Below are 22,200 nucleotides of genomic sequence, written 5' to 3'. Positions count from 1 at the left end.
CCTGATACCTAGCCTGTAGAGGTCTGTGTGTCCCTCCATGGTTATGCCTCCCTGACCCATCAAAGCGGTCCTGCTGGACGATGTTACAGGCAGCATAATGTTCTCCACAGCTTCTTCAGACCCTTTCACAGTGAACCTGCTCTCACCTGTGAAAACCACAGGGATCAGGTGCTGGACCTGCCAGTTCTGGTATTCTATGGCAAATGCCAATCAGGCTCCACGGTGCTGGGCAGTGAGCATGGCGCCCACTAGAGGACGTCAGGCCCTCAGGCCCCCCTCATGAAGTCTGTTTCTGATTGTTTGGTCAGAGACATTCACACCAGTGGCTGCTGGAGGTCATTTTGTAGCTCTGCAGCGCTCATCCTGTTCCTCCTTGCTCAAAGGAGCAGATCCTGGTCCTGCTGATGGGTTAAGGACCTTCTACGGCCCTGTCCAGCTCTCCTAGAGTTCCTGCCTGTCTCCTGGAGTCTCCTCCATGCTCTGAGACTGTGCTGGGAGACACAGCAAACCTTCTGCCAATGTCACATATTGATGTGCATTCCTGGAGGAGCTGGACTACCTGTGGTCTCTGGAGCTTGCAAAAAGGCGACTGGACTTCTTTTTGTTTCTTGAAGACGTTTCACCTCTCATCCGAAAGGCTTCTTCAGTTCTCAACCAAATGGTGGAGAGACCCAGGTATTTAAACCCCTGTGGGCGTAGTCCCCTGGAGGTGGTTATGACCCTCTATTGATCATGTGCTTGAACACATGTGCCCAGGTGTGAAGGGGGCGTGGGTCATATTTAATCAGTGGTTTCAGTTGAAACCAATTTAGGACTCCGCTCCATTGTTTCCTGTGGCCTATTGAGGTCACTGGAACAAAGGTGTGAATGGGGGTTGAGACGTCTGGGAAGGGAGCCAGGACAGCACTGTAAGCGGGGGAAAGTTGGTGACGTAATCCACCTCCTCTGTTCAATGATGGTTGTTCACAGTGGACATAGATGGCTTCTTTCACTCCTCTTTCAAACCATCTGTTTTCCCTGTCCAAAATGTGAACATTGGCATCCTCAAAAGAGTGCCCTTTTTCCTTCAGATGCAGATGTACTGCTGAATCTTGTCCTGTCGAGGTGGCTCTTCTATGTTGTGCCATTCGTTTGTGAAGAGGCTGTTTGGTTTCACCAATGTAGAGGTCCGAGCACTCTTCACTGCACTGAACAGCATACACTACATCGCTGATCTTGTGTTTGGCGGGTTTGTCCTTGGGATGAACCAGTTTTTGTCTTAGGGTGTGACTTGGTTTGAAGTATACTGAGATGTCATGCTTGGAGAAAATTCTTCTGAGTTTCTCTGACAAGCCTGCCACATATGGGATGACAATGTTCCTCCATCCAACCTCACCATTCAGGAGAAGAAGGCCATCACAGCCCTAAGCAAGGATCAAAACATCACCATACTGCCAGCCGACAAGGGGAGGTGCACGGTTGTGCTGAATTCATCGGATTACCACAACAAAATTACTACACTCCTCAGTGACAACAATACTTATGAGGTCTTGAGATGTGATCCCACAAGCAACTACAAGAAAAAAGTTGTTTGCTGCCTGCAAAGGAAAAAGCCATTGACCGCCCCACTTACTACCGCCTGTACCCTGGAGAAGTCACTCCATGCATTTATGGACTCCCAAAGATCCACAAAGAAGGAGTCCCACTTCGACCCATTATCAGCAGTATAAACTCGGTCACCTACAACATTTCCAAACACCTCGCCACCATCTTATCACCGCTTGTTGGCATCACACCCCACCACATTGAAAACTCTACAGATTTTACTAACAAGGTCCAGAATCTTGTACTGGATCCAGATGAAACCATGGTGTCCTTTGATGTGGTTTCACTTTTCACTTGCATACCACCAACTGAGGCAGTGGAGACCGTCAGAAGATGACTACAGGAAGACGATTCCTTACTGAACAGAACCAGCTTCACCCCAGATCAGATTTGTGCACTTTTAGATCTCTGCCTTACCACAACATATTTTAAATACAATGATGGATTCTACAGACAGAAGCATGGATGTGCCATGGGCTCCCCAGTGTCTCCCATTGTAGCCAACCTTTACATGGAGGAAGTGGAAAGTAAAGCTCTTGGTTCTTTCAAAGGGATGGCACCTAGCCACTGGTACAGATATGTAGATGACACCTGGGTCAAAATCCAAACCCAAGAAGTAGAAGCCTTCACTCGTCACATTAACTCAGTGGATAAATACATACGTTTTACCAGGGAGGACACCAGAGATAACAAGTTACCATTCCTGGACTGTGCGGTGCTTATCGAGGAAGATGGAAGCCTCAACATTGAAGTTTACCGGAAGCCCACACACACAGACCAGTATCTCCTCTTTGACTCCCACCACCCTCTGGAACACAAACTTGGGGTGATCAGGACCCTACAACACCGTGCGGAAAGTGTTCCCTCTAAGGCAGAAGGGAAGCATAAGGAACACACACACATTAAGAAAGCCCTCAAAACATGCGGTTACCCCAACTGGGCCTTCATCAAATCAGCTAAGATGCACAGGAATGAAGGCCAAACACAAACTACAGAGAATGGGAAGGACAAGAGGAACAACATTGTCATCCCATATGTGGCAGGCTTGTCAGAGAAACTCAGAAGAATTTTCTCCAAGCATGACATCTCAGTATACTTCAAACCAAGTCACACCCTAAGACAAAAACTGGTTCATCCCAAGGACAAACCCGCCAAACACAAGATCAGCGATGTAGTGTATGCTGTTCAGTGCAGTGAAGAGTGCTCGGACCTCTACATTGGTGAAACCAAACAGCCTCTTCACAAACGAATGGCACAACATAGAAGAGCCACCTCGACAGGACAAGATTCAGCAGTACATCTGCATCTGAAGGAAAAAGGGCACTCTTTTGAGGATGCCAATGTTCACATTTTGGACAGGGAAAACAGATGGTTTGAAAGAGGAGTGAAAGAAGCCATCTATGTCCACTGTGAACAACCATCATTGAACAGAGGAGGTGGATTACGTCACCAACTTTCCCCCGCTTACAGTGCTGTCCTGAGCTCCCTTCCCAGACGTCTCAACCCCCATTCACACCTTTGTTCCAGTGACCTCAATAGGCCACAGGAAACAATGGAGCGGAGTCCTAAATTGGTTTCAACTGAAACCACTGATTAAATATGACCCACGCCCCCTTCACACCTGGGCACATGTGTTCACGCACATGATCAATAGAGGGTCATAACCACCTCCAGGGGACTACGCCCACAGGGGTTTAAATACCTGGGTCTCTCCACCATTTGGTTGAGAACTGAAGAAGCCTTTCGGATGAGAGGTGAAACGTCTTCAAGAAACAAAAAGAAGTCCAGTCGCCTTTTTCAAGCTCCAGAGACTACTATGACCTGGATAACTGAGAATCTACACAGACATATGGACTACCTGTGCAGCCTCTGTAGGGTCCAGGTATGACCTCATGCTACCAGCAGTGACTCTGACCCTAGCCAAATGCACAACTAGTGAAAAACAGTCAGAAAAGATGAGGAGGGGAAATGTGAGTGTCTCCACCTGTAAACCATTCCTGTTTTGGGGGGGTGTCTCATTGTTGCCCCTCTAGTGCACCTGTTGGTAATTTGATGAACACCAAAGCAGCTGAGACTGATGAACACCCCCTCTGATACTGACTGACCTCATCAGTATCACAGAGGTTTACTGACTGATGCTGAACTCTGATTAAAGGTTCCTTTAAATTTTCAAATATAAATAAACATAAACAGGCTTTGAATATGTTCCTGATGCTCCCTCACCTGTTTGAGGGTGAATGCAGCTGTAAATAATGTGGACTCTCTTTATTAAATGAAAACAATCAATGACACTTCTCTGAAACCTGCTGCTGTCTAAATCTAACTTCATTTAAAGCTTCCCTGTCAGCAGGCTGCAGAGCTCTGAGTGATGATGGAAAACTCTAAATAATTTGGATCATCCTCAGTCTCATGTTAACATCTCAGAGAACATGTTTTTGTACAGTAACTGTGGAGTGTGTGCAGCTGATGTGGTTATACATGTTCAGATGTGCACCTTTTTAAATATATTTACCTTAGAGAGCGGTCAGTGGCAGTGGAACCAGCAGCACAGATGTTAAACTTGTCAGACTGCAGCTCCATCATTTCTTAGTAACATTTACATTAATTACACAGCTGTGGAATAAGTTTGATTACAGTAGAAGTCTTTCTGTATCCAAGTTTAAGGGTCTATAATTCCTTCATTATTATTCTCTTCGGTGGTTTTCTTCATTTACACATGCAGGAGGTAGAGCAGGTCATCTACTAATCAGAAGGTTGCTGGTTTGATTCCTGGCTCCTCTGGTCTGCATGCCAAAGTACCCTTGGGCAAAATTCTGAACCCTGTGTTGCTCTCAGATGTGTTCATTGCAGTGTGAATGTTAGGAAGCACCTGGGCGTGGTTGTATGTGGTGCTGTGAGTGCACAGGTAGAAAGGTGCAGTTACACTGAGGCTGTGTGAAGCTTCACCTGCACCTGTGATAAAGCTTCAGCATTAAAACCATCAGATATCAATAATCCAAAGTACTCTGACCTGATCCAGAATCAGAGTCCTGCCCTGCTCTGACTGTAAAGCATGTTCAGGTACAGGTCAGAGGTCAGTGCTGAGCCCCTCCTGAGTCCATCAGCAGGTATCTCTGATGTCACAGACATTGCTCCTCCCTCATTGATCTGATCACATGTCTAAAACCTGAGTCACTGCTCTGACTCTTCAAACATACCTGAAGGTAGGATGGAGCACCTGGCAGCATTACCCAGCATGCCTTTCAGCCATCACGTGTGTGCTGCTGAAGACTTTGAAGTGTTTATTGTTGCTTTAATGTTTGTGTCACATGGTTAAAGCTGGCAGCAGTGAGCCCAGGTGAGCTCAGGTGAGTAAGAACAGACTCAGGTGAGTTTTTCCCTCAGACGGTCGTTTTATTATAAAAGCTGAAGTTTCTACTCTGACAGTGAACGAGGAACAAAGCCTCCAAACACCTCCACAACATAAAAACAACATGATGATGATGATGATGGAGAGGACGGGGGCTCCATGGTAACGCACAGGAGGGGGTGGAGGGTGCAGGGGTATCCATGGTAACAGTGAGGGGAGGGGTACTCTACTATCCTCAGGTACAGGACAGTTTAACATCTCATGACCTCACACACACACACACACACACACACACACACACACACACGTACGTTACTGAAAGGCAACACACACACACACACACTGCATTCACACACACACACACAGTGACACACACTCTCTCTCTGTGGTCTGGTGTGTGTGTTTCAGAGCGCCCGGCCTCCTACTGTGTGTCCCAAACACACCAACACTCAGTCACATGACTCCACCTGTCTGAGCGTGGTCATGTGACCTGCTGCCTGATGGAGTCATGTGATGTTCCAGAAGCAGGAAGCACGTCCTCACCTGCTAAACTGACCTACTCATGTCTCAGGTGCCGTTTACACGAAGCCGTTTTCACTGGAAACGGTGTCGTTTTGATGCGTTTCAGCCTTTCGTTTACACGATGGCGTTTCAGAAACGATCCACGTTTACACGAGGACATGTGAAACGATGAAAACGATGTAGTTCCCATGCCAGGCCACAAGTTGGCGTTGGTTTTCTCTTTGCAGTTTGTTTACGCAAGACGCGCATGCGTGGAGTGACACAGTAGGTAGTGCGGCAAATTGTTCATTACTTACAAAACGGCCAATGTGAGAGGTTTTGTGTGGACCGATGATGAGGTTGGATCGCTGCTGCACACAACGCTGAATTACAAAACGGTAAAAACACAGGAAAAGCATAAGAAGCACTCGCGGATTCACGAGTGCTGTTTATCAGTTTGCGCGTGCGCGAAAAACTGGCCGTCGCAACCATAGTGCGCATGTGCGAGTCGAGCGTTTTCAAATCACCCCGGTTTCAAGTGTTTACACGAAAACGCAAGCCGGTGCGTTTCTGAAACGCTCCACTCTGGACCCCGTTTCTGAAACACATCGTTTTCACTCTGTTGTCGTGTAAACAGAAGGCCGAAACGCATCAAAACGACACCGTTTCAAAATGAAAACGGTCTCGTGTAAACGGCACCTCAGCTGTCAGACAGGAAGCTGCTGCTGATGTAAAGCTGAGCTCACCTGTCTCCTCCTCCTCCTCCTCTTCCTCCTCCATCCCTACCATCAGCTGCAGCAGGAAGTGGCAGCGTGCTTCCTCTCAGGTGGAACTGTTATATTAGAGGGGACGGTGTTGGGAGGCGCACACTAATGGAGGAACAGGAAGTGTATCTGCTGTTAGGCTCCGCCCCTGACCTTCACTCTGAAACACACACACCTACCTGTCTCTCTCTCTCTAACACACTCTCAGTCTCTCTCTCTACTCGTCGTCGTCCTCCTCCTCCTCTTCATCCTCGCCCTCGTCCTCCTCCTCCTCCTCTCCGCCCTGAGCTGAAGAGCTGGGGTTCCTGGCGTAGGTGCCGCCGCCGCGGTACGCCACCATGTCCTGAAACACAGACAGGAAGCAGTTAATCCTCTGTGGCAGCTCACTGCACGCGCTCAGGAGCGGGTACGAAGGAACTTCCTCAGTTTGTGGAGAAACTAATGAAAGGACAAAACTCAGTGAATATAAAAGACACAAACAGCACAACCAAAGACAGGCAGAACCTTTCAGGGTCCTCTAAAGCAGAGGAGGACCTGCAGCAACAGCTGCCCACAGTGGACCTCATCACAGACACACAAACAGCAATAACACACTAACACAACCTGAAGCAGAGCAGGAGCAGTTTCAGCCACCGTCTCCAGTGCAAGGCCATCACAGCCCTGAGGGTCCAAACACCACCCTACTACCAGCTGATGGGGGGGGGGTGCTCCGATCTTCTAAACTCAAACAACATTTAGGAGCTCTTAAGACCCCACAACAACTACAAGAAGAAAGTCACCTGCTGCCTACAACAACTGGAAAAGCCACTGACCTCCCTGCTTACCTCCACCTGTACCCTGGAGAAGTTACTCCATGCTTCTATGGACTTCTGAAGATCCACAAAGAAGGAGTCCCACTCAGATCCATTATCAGCAGCATAAACTCAGTCACCTACAACATTTCCAAACACCTCTGCACCATCTGAGCTTTTACCATCTGAGACTTTACCAACAAGGTCCATAATCTGAGTCCAGATGAAACCACAGTGTCTTCTGATGTGGTCTCACTTTTCACTGCATACCCACAGCTGAGGCAGTGAGACTGTCAGAAAATCAGATCTGCACACTGCCTGACCTCTGCTGACCCTGACCCACAGCATGGATGTCTCTGTTTCCCTGATGAGCTTCAGTAATGATCAGATTCTTACATTCAACTTTATTCCTTGAGTTTTTCTGTTATCAGCTAATAAACCAGTGTTATTGTTCTGTAATGGTTCATATCCTAAAACTGGACACCTGCACTGTACTGACCTCAGATCAGATGTGAACGCAGACTGAGCTGATGTTTGAATTCAATCTTTACTCTAACCTTTGAGCAGCACGCTCTCAGTTACACACTCATCAGTGTTCCTGCTGTGTACCAGCACAGCTTTATTATTCCTAACACTCAGCAGGATCAGCCACAGATTCCTGTGTTCATACATGATGATGACATACAACCCCACTGTGACGACCAACAGAGCAGTTTATGGCTCTCCTTTCACACATTTGTTCATGGAGCTGATGATGTTTGGCTCTTTTCTACATGTGCTCAGCTTCATGCTGAAGGTTGGAGCTGCTGTTCAGGTCCAATCAAACTGCTCCTGGAGGCTCTCAGACAGCCACTGTTTGCTGTCAAGCTCAGACCTGAGGTCAGTTTTACCCTCGGGGGTCGGCAGATGCACCAGTGCCTCCAAATGGCAACGTCAATTTAAAGTGATGTAGCAGCGGGATGCTGCTTAAAAGCAAAGTGAGGACTTCAAACTACATACCAGTTTTTAAATCATGTCGACAGGCCAACTAAGTTGTGATCAATAATCTAGGCTGTGCCTCACGTTCGATGCGTGTTTCATGCAGGAAAAATGGTAAAAACTGGATTTTCACTAGCAGGAAGTGTCTGTGAGCATTTGGTTGCAGAGAAACAGGTGAAGACACTGATACTGATGGGGAGGTTTGTCTGTGATGGCGCCCTCTGTCTGTGGGGACAGGAAGTGTTTTTGGAGCGGCACAAATAATTAGTGAGGCGTCTTATTGTGACAGCTGATTGTTCTGTGGCAGTGCTGCTTTTTAATGTCAATAGTTCTATAGAAGTTTGTTGTTTGCTGTATTTGTACATAAGGTTTTAAAAATTGCAACATATTTGTATTTTAAGTTGTAAAAATGGTTCATTAAATATGTTTGTGATTCTCACAGTAAAGAGCTTTTTTCTACTCAGATCTAATGCTCTTCTAATGCTAATTAGCGAGCTAATGGTAACCGCTAAATGCCGCTCCCGCTTGTTAATTGAGTGTTTTTGTTGAAAAACTGGGGGCTGCATGAGCTTAATGCTGTAATGCTTTTTATTCCTCCAAATTACCTCTCTACTGCAGCTCTATTTTTAGTCCATAATTAAAGCATAAAAAACATTTTGCTGGAGCTCCGCCGTACTGAGGTGGGGGGCTTCTGGCACCAAACAATCACTAGTGCTAATGGCAGCCCCCGCTAGCAAACTATGGTTATAGTGATGTTCTGGTGGCTACAGCTGACGTAAAGAAAAAATAACAGCTGACATTCTCAGCACAGCCAGTAAAACGCGCGCGCAGCCACACAAACAATGGAGGCGTGGAAAAAACTTGTCAGCGATGATCCACTCGAGTTAATTCATGCCTGAAATTTTCATTTGATCTTCGTTTTTCCTCTTACTTCTCCTCGCGTTCAAGCAGGTTGTCATTTCGACTTCTGTAGCCGTGAAATCAAGCGCGCTCACGACCGCAGGGAGATCAAACGTGCACATTGTGAACTTTCTGTGCTCTGTGGTAGATTGTAAATTGCAGTGAAATAATCCAGGCGCAAGCAGCCATAATAGCAGCGATCTGGCCGGGGTGGAGTCCGCGGGGGGGGGGGCTCCTGTTTGCTAAATGCAGTGACAGCAGAGCTCCGAGAGTGAAGGTGAAATCCTCAGCCTGGCGCAGCGCCTGGCGATCAACTGCTAGCTAGAACACTGCAGTATGTCAGAGTGAAAGAATAAGTGTGCAGTCACACATGTGAGGCTGTGCTGAAAAGAATGATACCAAAGAAGGCGAGGTCAGCAGTTTGTAAGGTCAACTATAAAGGTCAAATCATAAGTAGGCAGATCTACTCCAGAGGGTTCAACCCTCCAGTCAGCACCAACATCCTGTTAAAGTGAGGGAGAAACAAACAGCTGAGCAGGTCTGACCCCACCACACCACCCTGACCTCCTCCCAAACACTACATCTGCTTCTCTGTCTGTGACCCGTCTGACTGTCTGTAACCCGTCTGTCTGTCTGTGACCCATGTGTCTTTGACCCGTCTGTCTGTGACCCCTGTGTCTGTGACCTGTGTGCCTGTGACCGGTGTGTCTGTGACCTGTGTGTCTGTGACCCGTGTGTCTGTCTGTGACCCGTGTGTCTGTGACCCGTCTGTCTCTGTGACCCATCTGTGTCTGTGACCTGTGTGTCTGTCTGTGACCCCCATGTGTCTGTGACCCGTGTGTCTGTGACTCCTCTGTCTGTGACCCCTGTGTCTGTGACCCGTGTGTCTGTCTGTGACCCGTCTGTCTCTGTGACCCATCTGTGTCTGTAACCCATCTGTGTCTGTGACCCGTGTGTCTGTCTGTGACCCATCTGTCTGTCTGTGACCCGTGTGTGTGTGTGAGTGAGGCTGACCCGGTCGTATTTCTCCCGGAGCTTCTGGGCCTTCTCCTCGTAGGGCTGCTTCTCAGACTGGGACAGCTTGCTCCACATCTCTCCCAGCTTCTTGGCGCAGTCTCCTATAGAGAGGCCAGGATACTGCTGCTTCACACTGGGACGGTACTCACTGCAGAACACGAAGAACGCTGACCTGCAGACAGACACACAGACAGGTCAGAGTAGTGTGATGGACTAACATGAGTTTAACCTTTAACCCAGCAACAGCAGAGACTTCACTGAGGACACAGCTCAGCATCAAGGACAGAACACAGTTACAACAACTACAGCACACACCTTTGTGTGTCTGTGGATCAGTGTGTATTTGGGGTCTTACGGGGGTCTTTTGGGGGCGTTGGGGTCTTTCCTCTTGCGGCCCCTCTTTCCGAAGCCTTTGGGGGGGATGTAGTCCTTCATCTCCCGGTTGTAGCGCACCTTGTCGGCCTTGGCCATGTCCTCGAAGCACTTCTTATCGCTGGGAGACAGAGCCTGAAGGCAGAGAGCAGACAGTCAGTGGGTGACCTCTGACCTCTCAGGGCTCATTTTCATAGCAAACACCCAGAGTGAGAGGACGAGTCTCACTAAACTCAGGAGAAACCCTCCTGGAGCCCAGCATCCTTCACTCTGATCAAACACAGCAGACACTGAGGCCTTACTACAAACCTTTATTCAAATACATCAACATTAATATCAGGTACAAACATAAAGAACTACTTTACTTTATTACTCGAGTACATTTCAGAGCCTGTACTTTTACACTTTTACTTGAGTAAAGAAGTTGAACCAGTACTTGAACTTTTCATTCAGTACCAGTACTTCTACTGAAGTACAGGATGTCTGTACTGTTGCCACCTCTGCTGATGATGGTCCTGATTAAATCAGGCAGCTGTTCTTACATCTACAGACCAAATTAATGTTATATGTATGTTACTAAAATATTATTACTCAGTATTTATCTCAGTATAATGATGCACAGCTCTTTAGCACCTGCTAACATCCTTCCAGAGTAAATTCATCAACTTTACTGCTAATTATTTCACATTCATGCTCCTTAATGTGCTTAAACAACACTTTTTAAACCATCTACTCTGAAACAACTCTAATTAGATGTACTGTGGACAGGTTACATTGGAAATGTTGATCTCTGGAGCTGAGCTGTGATTCAGCAGCTTCGTCCTGTCCTCAGGAAGTCTGGACTCCTGAGCAAACTTACTGAGTACAAACTAGTCCTGAGTACTGAGGAACAGGCCTTTTCTCCTGTAATACACATGTAATATGGTAGAAAACTTAATGTTGAGATGGCAGAGTCACGCCCTTCTGCCGCTTTCGTCATGCATTCGTGGTTCCAGACCAGCTAGTTTGCAGGGCCGGAGTTGAACCCGTTTTTTGGCCGAGCACCGAGTGCTTCGGCGGTGGAAAACCTGCCTAATGGTTCAAATTAAGGCACCGGCTCTGGAACCCTGTTGGTGGGAAAGAGGCTTGAGTGAGGCATGTTTAGGGCATAGACGCCGCATTGAGCGCTGACGCATACATCAACGTCGCCGCCATATGGGATGTGGTGAAAGTGAGAGATGCTGCACTCTGGTGGAGTTTTTCAAACCATTTTACAGTCAAACAGAATCACATCAACATGTTTTTTGGCCATTCTAACATTTTGAAGACAGAATTATTTTTTTTGTGCCTAACAGTTTCCCAGTGTATATTAGTGCATATTTGACTGTGTGTCATTAACTTCAATAACTATGTAGAAAGGCGCTTTATGAAGTTCAGTCCGTTCACTTGTATTAGTCTACAGTCAGATCTGCCACATCCAATATGGTGGACGCGCTGACGTGTCACAGCAACAGGCCGCCCCGCTCTATGCGGCATCCATGTATATATGTCTAAGGTTTGGGGGGGTTCCTGGCACATCACATGACTTCTGAGGTCACCATTTGTATTGTCTGTTGTGTGGTGTTAGGCTCACTTCCTGCTAACAGAGGCGAGCATCAGTGCTGAGAGTCAGAGTGATAAACTGAGTCTGATCATTATAAGGGTCAGTGGATCAGGCTGCTGAGTGTTATAGTGTATGTGCACTGTGACATGTGCATACGTACATGAACATCCAGTCACATGATTATGAGTGTATCTGATGCTCTCCTGTACAGTGTAGTGTGACTGCTCTTCTAAGCACAGCTGTTGACCCCCCCCCCCCATCCTTTCTGAGTGATGAAGGAAAAAATGACCTGATGAGTCGCTCACAGTGAGCTCTCTCCTGCTGATAACACAGCAGCTGACAGCTTTCAGCAGACAAACCAATATGGCCGACATTTCAGTCAGGTAGCGTTTGATGATGTCACACGCTGAGTGGCTCCGCCTCCTTTGATGTCATCTCTACCCAACACCAAACTACAGATTTAAAGACTCAGCTCTGAGGATTCACTGTGACTCACGTCTGTCTGCTTCATGCAGTTATTTCATGTCTTTACTGTTGTCATTTACATTTTTATTTTTTGGTTTTACATACTTTACTTTGACATTATTTTATTTCCTCTATTTTTTTAAGGCCCTGTGACTTTCCTGACTCATTAGGGGGTCCCGTCCATGTCAGAGGGTTAATTATCATCAGCTGTGACTGAGGATGAGGTGTGAGCTGTTGTACTGAGTGATGAAGAGCACAGCAGCGTTCCTGATGCAGTGACCAGGTGAAGCTGCAGAGTCACAGCTCTGCTCTGATCAGTCACCAACACGCTGACCGATGGCTCCAAATCCACACTCAGAGTGAAGCAGGTTAGATCAGGATGGCTGAGTGACATCAGCACAGAGGTCAGGCCTGAACACTGAGCTGCTGCTCTCTGTTTCTCTGTGCTGTGAGGCTCCTCACATGAAGCGCACTCATTAATCCAGAGAATAGAAAGAGCTCAATCAGGAGGGTTTAAATGATGATTACAGGCTTCTTTCAGAGGGTCACTCAGACATTAATGACCTGAAAACACTTTATTACAACCCCACTATAACCAGTATAAACACCAGTGAGTGTGAGCAGGCACAGCTGGAGTCAGACTAACAGCTGGATCTGCTGCTCACTGCTGGGACACTCTCTGTGTCCTGATTGGACAGCTGAGCACAGGTAGGTGAGGTGTTTCCTGCTCTGGATTACTCTCTCTCTCACACTCACACAGAAATGAGTCCCTTGTCTATAACACATCTGATCAGTCATGTGACCAGGTTTCATTATTGTTTCACCTGAGGTCTCACACAGGTAACTGGTCACATGACCTGAACACCACTTACCTGCTTTAAAACAACCCTGTAAACACTGAGCATGAGTCCTGATGTTGGGACAATAGAGCCCCTGTATTAGTCCAGGTCGCCCTCTCTTTACCTGTCTCACCTCCACCTGCCTCCCCCCCGTCTCACCTTCCACCTCTCGGAGCACTTCTTGGAGAACTCTGCGAAGTTGACCGACTGCTCGGGGTTCTTCTTGCGGTGCTCCTCTCGACACGTCTGGACGAAGAAGGCGTACGCCGACGTCTTCCCCTTCGGCTTGTTGATATCTTTGCGCATCATAGTGGCGGCCTGCAAATCCACCACAGAAGAAGAGAGGAGCAGAAGGAGGAGTTAGAGGTGAGCCTGTACCTGCAGACTCCTCCTACACAGATCACTGAGCAGGTATTTCTGCACACTGCAGCTGCTGCTACATAAACTGAACACCTTTGACCTGTCAGTAAGGACAGGTGAGGGCATCACCTTTGACCTCAGCTGTGATTCACTACTGATCACCATCATTGATCACTCTGATCATCATGTCACTGGTTTATTGATCACTCTGCAGTCCTGATCAGAAACTTTCAGTTTATCATCACAAAGAAAACTCTGAGACACAAGCTGATGGTGTCATACACCCACAGTTTATTTATTATGATTAATGACTGATCAGACATGCAGCACTCATAGAGGCTGACCGTTATTATTGATGAGGATAATTAGTGTATTTGTACCTGACTAAACAAACTGGATCAATCAAACCGTAATAATTAAAATAAGAACCGTGTTAATGACCTCTCGTGGCGGATTTAATCTTTATTTAAACACGTCCTTTAACTCGTGTGTATGCCGATATTCTCAGTTTAATAACCTGTTAAATGAGCCCTGTATAAGGCCGTGGTAAATCTCCGGTAACGGCGCTCCGTAGGCTCGCTGTGAATAACAAAGGCAGCGGGCGGGGATCCATTTTCTCCGCCGGGCAGCGGGAGGCCCTCCGGCCCTGCTGCAGCCTCCCCTCCCCGGGATCGCGCTGGGTCCTCCCTCCGAAGCGCCGGTGCCCGCTGTCCACCCGCGGCTGGAGGTGTGAGAGCCTGGCATAGAGGACGGGGCGCGTATCCGGGCCTCCTGCGCTGATCGGCGGCCGCTGCGGTTAGCCTAGCCGCGCTAGCAGTCAGAACAATGGACCACCATTTGCTTCCCGCCCTCTGCGGAGCTCTCCGCCCCATCCCCCTCCGTTAGCCATGGCTAACCGGCTAACAGCCGCGTAGAGTCCCAGTGAACCCGCGGACAGGCTGAGCGGAGCCCCGCGGGGCTCTCAGGAAATTCAGCGGTATTTGATCCGCAGCAGCGCCGTTAGTGCTGCTAACGGGCGCGTCTGCAATGGAAACACACAGTCTCGCCGTCTGCTGCGCATTTTCAACGAAAGGCTCCGTCTACGCTCCGGGGAGGTCAGCACTGTATGCACAGGGTCAGGCTATTTCCTGGCATTCATACTCCAAAATGGGCGTTTCGTGTTTACAACAACACGTCTGGATCAGTCCCCGAGAGGGAGCACACAAAGGACCGGGAAGGAGATCGGATCGCCCCGCCGCCACATTACGACCGTCAAAGCGGCCATTTTATCCCGTTTTTCAGCTCCGTTCCCGGACCCTTTCTCTCTGGATCCCCGCTCATCAGGAAAAAGACGCCCGGCACATCGGCTCATCTCCGCCTCAAACACACATATATAACCGCAGGCCCGCCGTGGGGCTGATCGGGGTACTCACTGGTCAGGAGGGCCGACTGCAGGTGAGGCGGGCTGGGACCGGGTCGGGTTCTAAAGGTTCTCCGGGTTCTTGTTGTTGTTTGGGGGCTGAAGCTGCGACTGGAGCCGTTGGTTCACTTTCAAACTGGGTCGAGCGTGAGGCAGGCCCCGCCCACCAGTAACGCCCCCGTTGGTCATTCCTATTCAGGGGGCGGGACAGGGCCCCTCAAACCTGGGCGGAGTTACGCTTAATACTGCTCTTTGATTGGTTAAATGGACCGCTAGTCAAATCCAGTTGTGCCACACGGCTCCGCCCGCATAGCAAGGCCACCAGGGCGGGAATTCTACGCTTACACCAGGCCATTTACTTCCATCTGATTCGTCAGAATTTGTGTATGTCAGATTTTCTGACCAATCAGAACTGGAGGCGCACACAAGCGCAGCGCTGGATAGAAAGGAGGTTATAAAGAGCTGTTTATGATGTTGTGTGATTATGGATTTGACAGCAGAAAACACACTGGCAGGTATTTTAAAGTTTCAGGTGTTTTAAGTTGGACATTTAAGGTTATTTAATAGAAAAATAGATTACTGTACTCATAAATGCACACATATTACTCTGTAATTACATCTTCCAACAAACTGAAATTAATCCATTAAAAATACAGGACGCTGGTTTGTGGAAGCCGCCATGTTGCCCTGTCATATTTGAGATGCACATGACCGTTCAGCCTAATCCTGTTTTATATATGTGGTTAGAGAGCGGCCAGGACAGGACAAAATTTAGTTGCACAACCTTTGGCTGGTCCAGGGTTCCCGACCAGAACCAAAACCACATTGTCCCTCTTGAATCTGGGGTTTAACTAACGGATGGACCCTCCTTTCCAGCACCCTGGCACAGACCCTACCAGGGAGGCTGAGGAGTGTGAGCCCCTATAGTTGAAGCACACCCTCTGGTCTCCCTTCTTAAAGATGGGGACCACCACCCCGGTCTGATAATCCAGTGGCACCACCCAGGATCTCTGTTACAGATACGTGTCAACCACAACAGGCCTACAACATCCAGAGCCTTCAGGAACTCAGGACGAACCTCATCCACCCCAGGGGCCCTGCCACTAAGTAGTTGTTTAACCACCTCAGTGACCTCACCCCCAGTGATGGGCGAGTCATCCCCCTCTTTACCCTTATGGAGATGAGGGAGCTGAGTGTGAAAGCGAAGCTGTTGATTTACAGGTCGATCTACGTTCCTACCCTCACCTATGGTCATGAGCTTTGGGTAGTGACCAAAAGAATGAGATCAGGATACGAGCAGCAGAGATGAGCTTCCTCTGAAGGGAGGCTGGCCTCTGTCTTAGAGATAGGATGAGGAGTGCAGCCATTCGGGAGGAGCTCAAAGTAGAGCCGCTGCTCCTCCACATCAAGAGGAGCCAGTTGAGGTGGTTCGGGCATCTGACTAGGATGCCACCTGGGCACCTTCTGGATGAGGTGTTCTGGGCGTGTCTTACTGGAAGGAGGCCTTGGGGCAGACCCAGGACATGCTGGAGAGATTATATCTCTCGGCTGGCCTGGGAACGCTTTGGAGTCACTCTGGATGAGCTGGTGGAGGTGGGTGGGGTGAGGGAGGTCTGGGATTCTCTGCTTAGGCTGCTTGTGTGAACACAGAGCTGATGGGATTTGCCATAAAGCTCCAGTTTTGTCTCATCTGTCCAAAGGACGTTCTCCCAGGAGCTTCATGGCTTGTCAAATATGTATTTTGGTTAATTACAGCCTTATTTTTTATGATATGCTTTCTACAGGGGGGTCCTCCTTGGTCACCTTCCATTAAGTCAAACAGTGACCGATGGTATGATCTGACTCTGATGTACCTTGACCTTGGAGTTCACCTCTGACCTCTTTGTTACCATTCCTATTATCTGTCTTCAGTGTGTCATCAGTGCTCCTCTTGTGGCCGTGTTGAGGTTGGTTACAGCTCCATGGAGGTCCAACTCCTCAATAACATGAGCAGCTGCAGTCACAGGAACATCAAGCTGCTCAGAAGTAGTTTTCTTTCTCGTCTCCTGAGCTCTTTGCTTCCTGTGGTCCATGGTCAGTGTGGGACTCTCCATGGTGCCAAACAGCACAGTGACCACTTTCCCCCCTTTAAACAGGCTGAGTACAGGTTAGAGGACACACCTCAGATCACACACACACCTGAGGTTAACACGTCCCTGTGGTCGGCTCATTTAGGGCTCCATCATTTTAGACCAGTTTGAGTTTTAAATAATTCTGTTGAACACAGTTCAAAGGCAACATCTGATTTCCATGAGTTAATGTTCAGTAAATCTTTATTTATTATGATGTTTGTCAGTTTAAGTTATTACAGTGACCATCGTGTCCCTGTCTGTACAGAACACATCAAAGATGGAGGAGGACGGTGTCTGCAGGGGGTGGAGGGACATTTAAATTCATGTCTCCATTTTCAGACTCAGGATATGAAGCATCATACATGTGTTTTATCATAGGAGAGGAAATTAATGTTTCAGCTCTGTCACCTCTGTGTAGCTCTGAGTGACTGAGGTCTGAGTGAAGGCTGTGATCTGTGTCTGAGGTCATGACCCAGGTTAGTATCATGCTGATGCTGCATGCTGGTGGAAACATACAGGAGCTGTTATTACTCTGTTCTCTGCTCAGTGCTGGGCTGTTCCTGCTGTATTGATCCCTTTGCAAAGGTTTCCATAAATATCAGAACATCAGTTGTGTTTTCAGTTATGTTTTTTCCACCACAGTCTTGTTGATGAGGACGGGATTCATGATTTCTCTGCTGTCATGTTGATCCTGCAGGTGGACTTGTGCTACTTTCCCACCGCCGAGGAGCCGGTGCTGGTTCTGTTCCCTATGAACCGGCGAAACGCTTAAGAACGGGCCCGCGTTCCCAACTCGTTTCTGTGAACTGCTCCTTTACGTATGAGTGTGGGCGGGTCCTCGTCTGGACACGAAGCCGAAGCGCACAAACGTGGGAGAACACGCTCCCCTTTCTGTGCTGCAAACACCTTTTAGGGTCCAAACCAAACTACTGCAGCATCTGTGTGCAGCACAGAGGGAAACACAGACAGCGATTAGAGCAAGACGACAAGTACGCACTTTGTGTCCTTTTATCTGTGATATGAACTGATACAAAGCAGCAAGTTCAGCCTTAGAGCCCAACCTAATTCACAGCTGTGAAAATCGCTTTGCTTTTCTCCTGTAATACACGTGTAATATGGTAGAAAACTGGATGTTGACACGGCAGAGTCACGCCCCTCTGCCGCTTTCGTCACGTGTTCTTGGTTCCAGACCAGCTAGTTTGCAGGGCTGGAATTGAACCCCTTTTTCGGCCGAGCACCGAGTGCTTCCACGGTGGAAAACCCGCCTAACGGTTCAAATTAAGGCACCGGCACCGGAACCCTGTTGGTGGGAAAGAGGCTTCAGAGAGTCTGAAAGTGACCTCTGACCTCTGAGTGACTTATTACAGAGATCAGTGGCTGACGGCTGACAGAGTCACTGCTGAGACCTCACTGATGAAGAAATTATGAAGTGATGAAGATTTTCTGACTTTACTGTAATTTTAAGGACCAATAATGTGATTTTAATGTGGAATTGTTCTGTGTTTGGTAAGAGCCACAGCTGATCTGGGATCAACACCGTTAACTTGGGCAAACTGTTGGTTAGTTTGGGCAGATCACAGGTTAGCAGCATTGTGGGTTAATAAGTGATGACTTACTGGGGCTGAACCCACAAATAGATGTTGGTTATTGTTGAGAATCTAGAGACCAGCTCTGAGATTAAACCAGCAGGAACTTAAAGAGGAACTCAAAATCCAAAACAGAAAGCCGGCATAAATATATAACTGAAATAGTTTAAATGTCCCGTTTATGAAAAACAAACATGGTGAGAAAATAAAACGTGGATAAAGGAACATGAGATTAAAAAATGGTATTTCAGTGTGAACTAAACGACTGCAAAAAATAAACTAAAAAGAGAAAATTAAGACAAGGAGAGTGTAAATTAATTAAAAGGAAATAAGTGTGTGCAGATTAATGCAGATTAAGTTTCCTTATTCCAGGACAGAGCAGGAATCAGGCAGAGGCAGTGTGACAGGCAGGGAGGACAATGATACTGATCAGATGTCTCAGTGTGTCTAAAGCAGGGAGACCTGGATCCACCTCCTCCCTGAGCACAGACCATCATCATCATCATCATCATCAGACCTCCATCAGGGTCAGATCAGGCTAAATATTCCACAGCTTCACCTCCACCTACTCTGACCCTCAGAAACAAGCTCCACCCTCCTGCAGCCCACACAGGACACTTCCACAGAGACGGCACTGAGATTAACATCAGCTCACATGGACAGATTGGGAATTTTTTTTTCCATGGATGAGTGAACAGTTAGGATGACAGCATCACCACAGTACTGATGCTCGAGGTCGTGGGCCTGAATGTTGCTTTGGGTCACAGACCAAAAACACCTGCAGAGCCCTCAGAGGACAGTGAGGACTTCATGGTCTTTCCTTCTGGAATTTAAATCAGCAGCTGAGATTCAGACGGATTATTTAAAGTGGGAACAAACATGTGATCAAAGCCAACTGCACCATCAGCCTTACAGGAGGACCAGCAGATATTAATGCCAGAACCACGCCGTGCAGCAGCTTCACCACCGCATGAACACGGAGATTAAACTTTTCCAAAGTATCCACCTGTGCAACAGGAAAATGGGACAAACAGGGAATATTTAACCTGCATGGATGGAAATACATTGAAAGCATGGATGGAGATGCTCCGAGGTCACAACCTGGAAAACTCAGCTGTGAGATCAGGACTGAAGCAGAAACATGAACACTGTGTGTAACTGGACCAACACTCCACATGGATCACTGACAACATGAACTACTGCAGGCTGAGGGAGAGGCAGAGGGTGGAGGGACAGATACACATGGCTGCTCTCAGGGTGGAGACACAGGACGGAGGGTCAAACTGAGGCCCGCTGACTGACTCAGGGTGGAGGGGGAGGGTCCTCCAGCATCACAACAAAAGGTGGGAATATCAGACTGACACAGGTACCAGGTGTTTGAGGGAGAGGAAGAACAGTTTGGGACAAACTGATGCAGTGTGAATGATCAGTGGGAGCTGAGAGAGATCCTCACTGATGAAGGTGGAGGTTTGTGGAGAACCTGTTCCACGTGTTTCTCTCCCAAAGCTCATCAGGATCATCAGGATGGTGGAGGGTCGCTATGGTTACAGTATGTTGATGGGTTAATGATCTGCAGGCTGACACAAAAACACTGAACAATCACGGCCCAGCAAACATGGCTGTGCAGGCCCACAGCAGCAGCAGTGTCTTTGTTTCTGCTCGGCTCTACAGATGATGTTTGATCTGTTCTGCTGCTTCACTCTGTTTGTTCTCTTTATTGCTCACATGTATGAAGTTACACTGGAATAAAGTCACACTCATTATTGGCTCTTTACACCAGGTGTGTCCAAACTCCGGCCCATGGGCCAATCATGACCCGAAATCTGCTACCCACCAGCACAAACGATTCTGTGTGCAGTTCCTCTTTTTACCTCATAGAGGCAGCATCGTGTAACAGATGTCTGCCAACTGCCTTCAAACCTCAAAAAGAAGATCGACTAATGGACCAATGGTGGGGCTTGGGTGGGGGTCATAGTGACAACTGGTTGCTTTAGTGGTGTGCAGCATACAGAAACAGTGGGTTTGAAGTAAATGGACTTTATTAGTAAAACCTGTTGCTCTGAATTCAGCTGCTTTGCCGAAGTGGGATTTATTTTCCTTTGATGAGTTTCTAAGGTGTTTGTACAGGAAGGATCCTGCTCTTTGGAAATGGTGGGAACTGATTAAAACAATGATTTATGTTGAATTGATGTTGAAAATGTGTTTACTGGTAAAACAATCTCATGATCTTGTTTACAGGTCGGTTTTTTTACACTCTTACTGGCACGGATCAAATTTGAGAGGTTTGATGATGAGCTGTCATGAATGTTTTTCCCTTTCCTCCAACCTTGGAATTTGGACCTTGTTCTTCTCCCTTCTTCCTAAAAGGAAAAACTGAAGCTAAATGCACTTTAAAAAGGTGCACACACTGAACTAAAGTCAAGCTAAAGTTAATGAAAGTGCAGAAAGGAAAATGGATCTAATGTGCTGAGTAATATAATAAACGTGTGTGCTTGAAGTGCTTTGGAGAAGAGCTGCAATATTAATAACATTTTGCCTATTTGAAGCTTGGAATTAAAGCTAAAATAATTGACTAATGAAGACAGGAGAATCTATGAAGGAGCATTAGGGCCACATTGAGAAAAAATAATAAATTGTGCATTTTGAGAATAAAGTCAAATTTTTGAGAGAAAAGTAATTTCAAGTCAAACAGCTGCCACGTGTCCTATAGATGAGTCAGAATTAGTTTTAGTAACAAGGAAATGATTTCTCTTTTAGCATATATATAAACATGATGAAGTATGAGGACGTTAAAGAGATGGTGCAGAAAGCTGCGTCTGCTCAGGAGGAAAAAACACACAAACTGGACAGACGTGAGGATGTTGATGGTCGCACCGTCGTGCAGTACAGAGGGGACATATAAAATCACAAGCTGATGAAGTTGTTTCATCTACCCAAGGCCTTTTGTAGAGGGTGTAGCTGCCATGGCAGTTATTCAACTAGAAATGAAGACTTCGACTTTATTCTCTAAGTTTTGACTTTATTCTCAAAATGCACATTTTTTTCTGAATATAGCCCTAATACTCCTTCATAAGAATCTGATAGGTTATAATTGAGCATTTCATTAAATTAATGATTAAACAAAGACAGTTTGAGTTTTCACTCTTTCAGCAGCCTTGATGGAGTTTAACACTCTGAGATAAAAGAAGAAAAACTAAACTCAAACCTAGGATTAGACTATATCTGACAACAGGGACAAACAGCTGCTCTGTTTTAGGGTTAGATATTAATGCTTACAGAGTACTGTTTGCAGCCAAGTTGTGTGTATGTGTGTGTGTGTGTGTGCGTGTGGGGGGGTGTCAATGAATAAAGATACATCAAAGACTCTGTATAGAATCTATCCACAGTATTCCTGACTTCGCGCCATTACCCATAATTCATAGCGGAAGCCGGTAGTTTCCTTCCGTTTGCGCTGTTGTCTACGGTTGCGGGCTTACACACTTGCCGTTCATTGAAACATTTTAACACTGCAGTTTCTTTTACCTGGCCTAAATGGTACCACATCGGAGGTGGAGACATTACAAGGATGTTTTAAAAAGCAGCGAGGTAACAGTGCCTCACCC

General features: G+C 47.3%; 1 protein-coding gene across 1 annotated transcript; it reads right to left on the bottom strand.

Moving 5' to 3' along the window:
• Positions 1-6,116: 6,116 nt before the first annotated feature.
• On the bottom strand, positions 6,117-15,053 carry LOC115777017 (high mobility group protein B2-like). The gene is made up of 5 exons (XM_030724824.1): positions 14,915-15,053; positions 13,302-13,460; positions 10,240-10,391; positions 9,882-10,056; positions 6,117-6,541 (listed from the first exon to the last, which is right to left on the bottom strand). Exons 2-5 carry the CDS (start codon positions 13,449-13,451, stop codon positions 6,416-6,418), a joined length of 603 nt encoding a protein of 200 aa, XP_030580684.1. The 5' UTR covers positions 13,452-13,460; positions 14,915-15,053; the 3' UTR covers positions 6,117-6,415.
• Positions 15,054-22,200: the final 7,147 nt, after the last annotated feature.

The sequence above is a fragment of the Archocentrus centrarchus genome, unplaced genomic scaffold (genome assembly GCF_007364275.1).
Source record: "Archocentrus centrarchus isolate MPI-CPG fArcCen1 unplaced genomic scaffold, fArcCen1 scaffold_41_ctg1, whole genome shotgun sequence".
In the NCBI taxonomy this organism is placed as follows: domain Eukaryota; kingdom Metazoa; phylum Chordata; class Actinopteri; order Cichliformes; family Cichlidae; genus Archocentrus; species Archocentrus centrarchus.
The sequence above is the reverse complement of the archived record's forward strand: the minus strand, read 5'-3'. Positions and strand labels throughout refer to the sequence as shown.

Coding starts and splice junctions, on each gene's coding strand:
- LOC115777017 (XM_030724824.1), bottom strand. CDS start 13,451: ATGATGCGCAAAGATATCAACAAGCCGAAGGGGAAGACGTCGGCGTAC. Junction 10,057..10,239: donor AACGCCCCCAAAAGACCCCC/GTAAGACCCCAA, acceptor GTCTGTCTGCAG/GTCAGCGTTCTTCGTGTTCT. Junction 6,542..9,881: donor TCCGGGAGAAATACGACCGG/GTCAGCCTCACT, acceptor TCTGTGTTTCAG/GACATGGTGGCGTACCGCGG.